Raw genomic sequence first — 11,284 nt, forward strand, 5'->3', positions numbered from 1 at the left:
CTTCCCCAGACAGAAAAAGGCACTTCCGTTCCCCCTTCCTCTACCAGAGTGGAGTAGTGGCCAATGGTGCAGCCAGGTCACAAGAATCCAGCCTGCTGCTCTACAAGGTTTAGCGCCACTGATCCGGTACCTCATTCTGCTCCCCAGAAGAAACCAAAGTCTTCTGAGAGCTAATAAGCAGCAGTTCTTTTAGTGAGGCTAAAAGTTCAGTTCTACCCTGTTTCAGTACGCTTACAGAAGGATAACTTCCCAATTGTTAATGTTCTTTTGCTGTGTTTCAGAAACTTTACAGAAAGTCTAGAAAATGCATTACTGTAAGGGACAAGTTCCCCAAATTGTTCCCTGTTTTGAGTTGTTTGCAGTGGAGTTCAGACCCAGAGGTTTCTGGAAAGGCTGAACTCTTGAAACCTTAAATGAAGTGATGACCTACTTTTCATTACTGAGTATGCTCAGCAGCACCCACATTCTGGCAGGAAAGAATGAGAGGTGAAACGAGTACATCTGAGTGAGACTGACAGGTAGAGTGTCATGTGCAACGGTGAGGTACAGTGTGCAATACAGCAATAATGTGTGCACAGGCATGCAATTGGTTTGTCAGTGACCGACAGGAATGATGTGATGTTGAGTGTATAAAAGAGTACTGATCAGACAGATTAGCATTCTCTGGAAGTTTGACTAGTGTGCAGTGTTGTCATGGAGTGTGCCACCATCACTGCATCAGTGCGTGTGGCAGGGATCATCAGTCGGTTGCACCCAGGACCGTGAGCGTGCTTGGCGAGGGTGGTTGCATGACTGGCGCGTCTGAGGCTGGAGGGCCTGGGAGGCCAACAGCCTGTGACGACCCAGTGTGAGTGACAACTCGCTGAGATTGAGAGAGGGAGTGAGGGCCGGGGAGGCCAAGATCTCCTTCCTGTGTGTGCCTGGTAAACGCCTCAGCTATCGCTGCTGCAAAGGGGGAGGGGGGGAAGCATGTAAATGCTCTCTATTGCCTCTTGTATCTTGCTGTATTTTGTTGGTTCACTGGAGGTGTATTTTGATCTTGCATTTGTTGTATTGGTTTGAGTATACTGTATTTGGTTAATAGCTTCTTGTTGTTGATGCTGCTGGTATTAATATACCATATTGTTCAAACTTTAATTGGAGTTAGTGTTTATTTATCAGACCATTCACCAGCACTGGCCAGACTCATTAGCCTGGATGAGATTAATTACCCGCCCATTCCAACAGAGGGAAGTTCGGAGGACTAACAACCATCACTTGCATTCATCTGCATATTGTAATTCCCTCATTCAACATTACTTTGTGGTAAAAGTTATGAACATTGTGTTACATTAATTTTCCTTTAAGCAATCACACATTTAATCATTATCAGCACTAAAATTGTACTTGGCATGTGTTACATCAGTGTGAAGTAACCAAACGGCACAGGCAGGGGACAGTGTGGGTTTAACAATGAAAGCCAAAGTCCCTTTAAATGAGACTGTAGGACTTTGTATCGAGAAGACTGGACTGAACTGTTGGGACACCTGCTGAAGCAAAGACAAGCTTCGCAGAGACTGCCAACAGCTAGATTATACTACTAAAGTTTGCTTTGTACTTCATATAGAATTTAAGTGTGCAAGTTTGTGTACTGAGAGCCCCTACAGAGAATATCCAGAATTATGCTTCTACTTACCAGACAGAGGCCCAATGAGAAGCCATCAGGATGCAGCAGTGCCTCTGTACACAAGTGAAACTCAGCACCAGAGATATACTCTGCATTTGTGTTTCTCAGTGTTAATGAAATAAATGATTATCTGGGGATCTACAGGCATATGTGGCAATCATGAGGGGCTGCAAGATGTGGGGGGAGCAGGAGCAGTGGAAACACCAAAACTAAGTATAGGAAGGTCAGGTTAAGAGCATTTCTTTAATTTATTCTGTGTGGAGCAGTATAGGAGCCTGATATGCTAGGTAACTAATTGGTCTTTAAAAAAATCCCATTGACACCCAAAACTTATCTTTTACTTTTTTTTTTTAAACAAACTTTGGATAATGAAAACATAAATGTATACTGATATAGTGCAGATGTCTGTGTATGTAGATAAACAGCATATTTATGAAACTGACAATAATACAATTAGCAACTGACCCTTAGCAGTTCAGATTCAGTGGGCATCTATGATAGACCCAGAGTTAGATCTGGAATCTGCCCTCTGCTCCCACAAGCATACAACAGAATAATATTTTCAAAAATGTATTTGCTGAGGAACAAGGTAATAGAATCCTGCTGCCTTGTAAACTCCACAGAAGTTGAAGTCAGCAGCAACAGCTACAAGAAGTAAACTACTTCTCTCTTTTTCAGGTTAGGGGCGAAGGACTGGTTTTACTTCCCCCTGTAAGGAATGCAGATTATCAGAAATGTGTAAGGAAAGTTGAATTATTTTACAGAAAGAACAGTAAATAGGTATTATTGATTTTTAGATAAGGTCATAAAGTCAAGTACTAATGTATTTAAGGGAAAATATGGCTGACTACATGGAATCTGGTAAGTTAAAAAGGCAATTGATTTTATGCTTAAGAATTGACATCTTTCTGGAAGGCTGAAAGGAATTTAACCGAGTATTTTCACCTCTCCTCAGCTTAGCTACTAAAGCACCTTTTTTTTTTTTTTTTAATTAAGACTTCTTTGGCACAAAATATTATACAAAAATCATCAGCCCTTTGCCCATCCTGTAAAATCACATTTTCTTTTTTGTGATGAAAGATGGTCACTAATGAGACCTGCTGAGAAAAAGTTCTGCACACCTTACCATGCCTCCAAAATTATCCTCAGCCTCAACTGCACCCATCTGCCAAAATTGGTACCACAAAGTGGCACTCTAAACCCAACACAATTCTGTTATATCTATGATAACTAATGCAAAATAGATTATGTATTTTCCATGAAGTGGTTACATTTGATATAAGGAAGGTATTTTTCTCCCAATTGGTGGATTCTTTACTTACAGAAAACATACAGGGCAGGGCACATCTACATGTGCAATTCATGTGACTCAATATACTATGGCTCAATTTGAGCCAGACTAAACCAATCCCATCTACATATACATTTAGGCACTGTAATTTACTGTTACCAGATACCACTTGCATCTGACAGGACTATCTGGCAGCACAGTAAATTAGTCTACTGCACCCTAATTGCCACACACTTGTAAATGGTGATGCTCTACTGCGCAGCAAATTATTCTGCTGCACAGTGAAGTGTCTCATGTAGACATGCCCACAGATAAAGAGGAGAACGTAATTTCCTTCCCTCTCTCATTTAGCAAAGTCTATTTAGGAGGAAAACAAAACCAGTACATTAAAACTGTAGGAAGTCATTTTAAACTGTAACATTAAGATCGCTTTTTTGCACTAAAGTCAAGACTTTATGTAGCAGGCTCATTTGGCAACCAGAAGGGAAGTAAGTTTCAGCCCACAAGAGCTTGTGCGACCGACTGACCAACCTAGATAGCTAGTGTGAGCACAGTTATGTAAGTAACCTGTATCCTTTGACAGCAAAATAATTTTTACATCCATCTACATGGTATAATAGTAGTAATATGAGACTTATGCTATAGATATGAGGGAATGCAGTCCTAAGAAAGGTATGCAATTGGGACTTGCAAAGATCCATGATTTAATTTTGGCTCTTGGTAACAGACTCAACATCAAAGAGTTATATAGAAAAATACAGAATTTAAGAGCAAGACCCTCTCTTTAAAATATTTATGATACCTACCATTGCCAAACTGTTAATCTTTGTGATGACAGGCCAAATTCAACCACTGAAAGTCCAAGTGCAGCAAAAGTCTTGCTTTAAAAGCCTGGAATAACAGTGCAGATGCATGGCATACAGCAAAAAAGAATATTCCCTCCTGGATCAACAACAGGCAACGAGGATGAGAAGACAGCTATGTAGTTTAACCCATACATCCAATTTATTTTTCTAGCTCTTCTTTCTCTCTCTCTCTACAATATGAACTCCATGCAGGGAAGAAAGGCAAATGCACAATGAACATTTGTAAATCCAATTCTCATTCTGTAGGGCTAAGTACAGACATTCAAAAAGCCTGAGCCTGACTTGATTTAATCTTTTCAGGTTAGCCTAACCTGCATAGATTGAACTGACAAGTAAGTAAATAGACATTCACTTTTGATTCTGGAAAGGCAGCCACATGCTTGCATTGGCTCAGGCCAGAAGAAAGCAGGAACTAGAACAAACCCTTTCTTCCCTTCCACACTGGCCAGAAGGCCGGAGGGAAGCTGAGCTGGAGGTGGAGAGGACATGGCCAGGCTCCGGCATCCTGAGTAAGCCTGGGGAGGGGTTTAAACCCCCAGCTCTCTCAAGCTGGGGGTATTGTTCCACCAATTATACAAATCTGATGTAGTGAAAGGAATGTGCTCAAAGATTCGACAGTAGGTTGGCTCCCCGTCATCTCCGAGAGGCCCAGGTACCACTTGTTCTCTTAGGGGAAATACCCCATTTCCCTTCCCACGGCCAGGATCAGATTCTCTGCGATGTTTTCCCTTAACCCCGGAGTCTGCTCTTAACTGTACTCTCCACCCACCTCTCGGGGTTATATCAGGAGAAATCGGGAAATCTGGAGATTGCCAAGCACCTGACGGCCAGGGTTGGTGCTGTTCCAGATTCCTAGGTCGGGGAGTGTTTTCAATCTCTGCCTCAGGGGGGGAAGAAGCAGGAAGAGCAGATGCCAGCGAGGAATCAGAAGCAAGGAATCAGATGTATCAGGAGGAGGAGGAGGAAGAGGAAGAGAATATGGTAAAGGCAGCAGAGGGGGAAGAGCCTCCGGCTCCGGACAGTCCAGGACAGGATTTATAGTTGGTCTCGTCAAAGTCATCTCACAGACCCCAACTCCCTCCCCCAATCCACATTCCTCCAAAACCTTTCTATTTCTACAAAGAGACATAAACGCTTGCGCATACATCAATTCCTCCCATTTACCATTCTGCCGGCAGAACAAAATCAATTGTAAGATGGTATTATAATTAACACTTCCCTCCGGAGGCCAATGTTCTTGATCATCTAGCTGATAGCGTGGCCACGCAGTTTCACAGAAGAATTTAGCTTTCTTCCTAGTCATAGGATCTCCACCAAACTCTGCCCAATGTCCCAATGCACAAGAGAGGGGGGTACATTTCCTAACCTTACTGTTAATAGTACCCATCTCAGGACTGCCTTCCCGGTCCTGACCGTCCGACTTACCTGGGATCCAGGGATCTGTTCTTAGTCCTCGTCCTCACAGGGGAAAAATCACTGGTCTTGGACTCGGGCCAGACAGAATACTTACAGAGATAATCCCAGGCAGGCGTGCTGACGGTAGGCCTTATGCCCTTTCTACCCTCTCACCCAGGTGCCTGTTACTGATACTTTCACTCTATGACTTTGCACCGTTAGGCTACTGCCGCCTCAGCAATCCAGCTCCCCCTGAAACAAAAGTCTCACCGGGAAAAGAGATCCCGGGGCGCGCCTGACATTTGATAAGGAGGAGCTGTGTCTGGTCGTCAGCTAGTCCGGGCAAAGTTATCTAAGGCAGTCCCATCTGGGTCGCCAAAAACTGTTGAGCCCCAGCTCAAGTCTGGGATCGTGCCCGGTATGCAAAAGCCAATAAAGATACCAGGGGTGAAAGTATAAAGATTTATTGCTAGCAATACAAGGTGCAAGCGGAATCATTTCACGTAACAAGCACCCAGATTCTTAATTCTAAGCATCTTTTATACAGGAGTATTGGACCTTCATAAGCATTCTTGTTTGCTAATTGGTTATAAGGGAGTGATGCAAGGAGTTCTTTACTAAGCATGTCTCTATACCTATGTTTTAGCTATGTATCTCATTTACATACATGTATGTTTCATTAGCATACTTTCTCCCCACCTAGGGGTGTGAATCTTAATATTTAAATCAGCTCTTTGCCCTACTCCACTAATTCTGTTTTTGTTTTCAAGTCTCCTTTATCTAAGACTGTCTTCTCCTTATCATTGCAATTGAGCATTAGTTACAGAACAGAGACTTTTGCTTGGGCTATGTGTAGTGGTTTCTAGGTCAAACCTAACATTTTCCCCCTCTGGAGCATTTTTAATTATTTTTATTATAATTGCTCCACTCAATTTGTTTCAACACAAACCTAGTATTCTCAGCTTTCTTCGTTTGTAAAATCATTTGACAAACCGGACATCCTCTCCCACCAGCAGACCACAGCTGGGGTCTGCCAGCCCCAGCCACTGCCTCCGCCACTTGTCCCCAGCCAGGCAGACACCAGCCAGAGTTCTCCCGGGGGGGGAACCGGCCAGTGTCTGGCCACACCCCCACCGCTGGAGCAGCAGGTGGGGGAGGGGACCCTAACAAGGGCAGCAGCCCCTGTCATGCTGTCCTGGGGAGTACAAGCCTCCACCTGGTGTGGAGGCTGCGGTGCAGGTGGGAGCAGAGCAGACAGGGCTTGGGGGCCTATGGCCACCCCAAAATTCAACTTAGCTACACCTCCAAGCCCTGTTGCCACTCGCTATGCACAAGCTGCGGCAGCTCTGCCCACCCTACTCCCACCTGCAGAGCAGTGCCCTCCACAGGGAAGAGGCTTGTGCTTCCCCAGACACCATGATAGGGGCTGCTGCACCTGTCAGCTTTTCCCCTCCCCCCAGTCCAGCCCTGTTCTCTAGAACAGACAGCACAGCCCAGCCCAGGGGTGCAAAGCATCCTGGGATGTTGGGGGACTGTGATTTAACTTGAACCAGGAAGGGGTCTGGGACAGAAGTTCCATAAACCAGTTTGATCTCAATCAGTTAAGTCTGATACTACATTCAACCAGGTTTATCTTAAACCGGTTTGAGCCATTTTAAAACTGTTTTAATGTCTACTGGACTTCTGTTCTGTTACAAGTTTAAACCAGTTTCTGATCACTTAAACCGGTTTATATGCAACTTGTATCCCTAGCCTAGGTAACTAGGTTGTCTCTCTGCTGGACTTTGTTAGTTTTGAGGCAGGAAGCAGTAAAACAGGTTTGTCCAAGTTCACCCTTGACTGTTACACAGAGGTAGGTAACCTTTCCTGGCTGCGGATCAGAACACCCCACCCTGCAGGCAGAGGAAAGCAAATGCTAGGACCCGCCCATACACACTGCTTATCCCTGCAGCAGCACAGGAAAAGTACCCACAGGCAAAGCCCTGCCTGTCTGCAGACCTGATCCAATGGTTTTGTGGGATATATCCAGTCCACATGCCCTCACAGTTGCCAGCTTCTGATGCAGAAGATTGGCAGACTTGCAATAAAGAATTCTTGAGGAAAGTCTTCTTTTAATTTAGGCAAAGAATAATGAGGTGACACCAGACCATGCCAATTCTGCTTTTACTGATGTAGTACTTATGCATACACTATCCAAGCAGGCTGTCATCTGAGCTCAAATCAGATTATGAAATGTTTTAAACATCCTTGGAGTGGAGAATGGTTGTTGAGCTAGTAGGAATTTTTTTTGCCTACTGATATCAGGCCTGACAACCTGGATCATCCTGTTAGCTGAAAAATAAACTTCCAGCACTTGGTATAACAAAACCCTCTCAGGACAATCTCTGATTTAGAATTTGCTGAAGGATTACTTAGAAACACTAGAATTAGCTTGATTAGCTAAATTTTATTCTGCTCTGAGGAATCTCAAAACTGCTTACTCAAACAATTCCCCCAAAATGATAATCTTATCAGAGAAACTGAACATGATTCCTTTTTCAGGAGAAACTAGTAAACAAACCTCTCAGCCACTGGTTCTTTCAGGTGGCTGCGTTGTATAACAGAGCTCCAGGGGAGGAAATAAAATAATAAAAGAAAGATCTCATTTCACCAGCTTCCTCTTAGCAGGGAACAAACTGTAAATATTTTAGCAGCTTTTTAGTTTGTTTCTCCCGATTTTCTTTCCTAGTTGAAGGGGTTTGAACCATATGTATCCAAGTTCTCACAGTAAGAGAAGATCCCTCAGACCTGTTGTCAGCAGATTTTGAGTGAAATATTTTTCCCCTTCTACAGAAATCTTTGAAAATATTATCTTCATTCAAAATAATTCAACACCTTATCAATTTCAGGATAAAGTTCTTATTTTTAAGGCAGCATAACGTTCTGTATGGATGCAGAAGTCTATCCGACTCATCTTCATGCAGTTTGTTTCACACAAGTAAGGAAGAGATGCCAGATGAGCAAAAACTGAAACTTTATCCTTCAAAGAAGGATGATACTTTTCATCTTTGCTTTAAACTATACTAATAGGGCCTAAAAAAAGGGACAAGGACTCAAAAAGCTATTCTCAAAGATAAATGCTACCTAGATTTACCGTTTAAATATTTATATTTTACTTGCATGTCCAGCAAAGACTGCAGAACTGCAGTTTGGAAAATGAGATATGCTCTTTTGTGCTCCTTACAGGAGTATAAAATACACAAAACATGTAACAAGCTATGTAAAAGTCTGAAATAAGGCAGGAATACTTATTATTCTGGCATGAAAACATCTGAATAACACCATTTTGTCAAGAACCACATAGCTTCAAAAATGGCCTCATCTGTGCCATCTTTCTGCTCCTCCACACACACCCCTACATCTTTTTGCCATTCTCCTCCACACTATCTTCAGTGCTGTCCCCAACAATGGAAGTATTCAGTGGGCTTCCTGCTCAGTTTTCTTTGGCACTGTATGGGTCTTAACCAGAAGTAACTAATCTGACAGAGAAGGTTTTTATTAAAAATTCAAGTACAAGAATAGAGCAATAACTAGCATCAAGCCATCATACTCCTGCTGGTCTTAAACCAAGTCCTGATCATCCATATGGATCTGATCATGCATCAACAGCACCACTGAACGTGCTACTGCAAAAGAAGCCTGCCACAAGCGTTCACAAGCTTAAGACAGGGTGAATATTCAACTGCAGCTCAACAGGTAGCTGCAGGGATCTGAGTTTGTAGATCAGGGTCCTAGTTTTGCAAGTAACCATGAACTCATGGTAATAAGAAAGGAAATATTGTTTTATCCTTCCAGACTCAAAAAAACCCCATGAACACTGAGTCAAAATACAGTGTTTGTACAGTGTTGATGCAATCTTCTTTGGATATATCTATTTAGAAAGAAATTAAGACAATTTTCCACTTCTAAATACATCATGTTAAATTCACCTAGTTTTAAAGAAGTCTTAAAGAAAAATTATTAATCAAAAATACCATAAAGATTTTGCACTGTCAATATTTGCTATTTTCATCATCTGTTCACTCTGAAGACACTTAACAAAAGCTGTCCCCTTTTTCCAATTTTGATGGGCTTCACAATTTGTTGTGGTTGAGAAGAAAATGCTGGTGTTTTACACTAGCACTAGCTTATGCTGTGTTCTTCTCAAGAACTTCTCTAAGGAAAAGTCTGTCCTACCATACTTATTTTATTTATATATATATATACACACACACACACACACACACACACATATATATACACACACACACACACACACACGAAATCAGCAAAGAGACAGCTTGTGCTCACCTGAAGGCAATGTCCTATTATTGTGTTGGCCCACTTGATGCATGCTCTGCTGTAATAAATTCAGACATTCTCCAAGGCAGCTCAGGGTGGCAGCAGAGGTAGCTTTTAAAAGCAGCAAGTCCTGATCAAAGGCAGAGAGAGGTCCAGAACTTGGAAGGGATTCAATGGCTTGCACAAGATTCTTCTGCTGTCCCTCCACTTGGCTCATGATCTGCAATTATTTAAAGAAATAAGAGAGTCACAAGAAAGGCTTCAGCACAGTTAGATAATGATGATGAGTACTTACAGGTTCACATCACCTGTACAACCATAAATTAATTGACCAACTGAGTATTAACATTAGAGAGAGAGAAATTTCAGACTCGTGAGGAAAGAAAGATTTTTTTTGATTTCTAATCAAAACCTATAAAATTGATAGGGCCTTGGCCACTTAAAACTACCAATTCTAAAGCAATTAAGGCAAAACTACTGTTTAGCACTCAAGATTTATGCTTTATATTTTCAAAAGTAACAGTCTGAAAGAGCAGGCCAACTCCTTTTCTATTACAAATTCAAGCAGAGATTCCTTGCTGAGCATTTCATTTACAAAACCCAAACTGATTCTTTTGCAGACTCATTAAATGGGTGTTTTTATAAGACATAGTAACTGACTCCATCCATACACCCCACTCCCACCACTACCACTACCACCACCACCACACAAATTTCAGGGAGAAAGTTCGCCTGTCACTAGATTTGGACGGTGTAAAGGAAAATAAAACAGCAGACTTAAAAAGAGGAAGGAGACAATCAATTTAATATCCAATCTACCTGTAAGAGTATTTAGCAGTAGAGAGCTCATGGAAGCTACATCATGTTTTAGACAGGGACATCCCTGCTTTCAGGAAAGGTTGGGTTAGATCACTACCGAGTTACCTTCCCACTTTTAGGATTTTTACAACTGAATGAGTTGTGTAGGGGCTGGTCGGTACTCAGGCAAGTTACACTTCTGGCATTCCACTTATAGCTCAAAAGACAAAGAATGTTTAAATCCATAATGCATTCAAGTTTTATGGGCTTTAGAGTACAGTACTCATTCATTTTTCTTTCACGCCTTTTCCAGAAACAAGACCACCAAATGCATCAGTATATGATGCAGGTATAAAGCCACTGAAAAAAAAGACAAGTTATACCGACTTATACCACAGTTAAAATTTGGTCCCGTGCTCCAGGGTATCAAGCTTTGACTAGAAAGATTCAGAATTTATCCCTAAATAAACTCAGAAGGATAAATGATTGCCATCATTTTTCAGATGCCATCAACTGATACTGATTTGTCCTTTACAAAAGGAAACAGGGAGATATGACCAGGAGACAGAAAAATGAATGCAAATTATAGGCAGACATCATCTTTGGAGTAGGACCCATTGTGCTGGGACTCATCCCAGCACAGCTGATTTGTTTCATTGGCATCTAGGCTAGGAACAGAAGTTACACATAAACTGGTTTAAGTAATCAGAAACTAGTTTATTAAACCTGTAACAGAACAGAAGCTCCGTGCACATAAACCAGTTTCAAAATGGCTGCAACTGGTTTAAGATAAACCTGGTATCAGACTTAATAGATCTGGGTCAAACCGGTTTATGAAACTTCTGTCCCAGACCCCTTCCCGGTTCAAGTTAAATCACAGTCCCCCAGCATGTTTAGCAGACAGCAGGGCTGGCCCTGCCTCTCTGTTCCCTAGCTGGAGCAGCGAGG

The 11,284-nt window shown here is 42.1% G+C and overlaps 1 protein-coding gene across 1 annotated transcript in view; it reads right to left on the bottom strand.

Moving 5' to 3' along the window:
* Positions 1-11,284, bottom strand: part of OSBPL10 (oxysterol binding protein like 10) — a 175,187-nt gene that overhangs the window by 76,549 nt on the left and 87,354 nt on the right. The window contains exon 5 of the mRNA XM_006030210.3: positions 9,548-9,758. Within this exon, the coding sequence (XP_006030272.1) occupies positions 9,548-9,758 (211 nt within the window). The remainder of the gene's footprint in view (positions 1-9,547; positions 9,759-11,284) is intronic.

The sequence above is a fragment of the Alligator sinensis genome, unplaced genomic scaffold (assembly GCF_000455745.1).
Source record: "Alligator sinensis unplaced genomic scaffold, ASM45574v1 scaffold181_2, whole genome shotgun sequence".
Classification (NCBI taxonomy): Eukaryota; Metazoa; Chordata; order Crocodylia; family Alligatoridae; genus Alligator; species Alligator sinensis.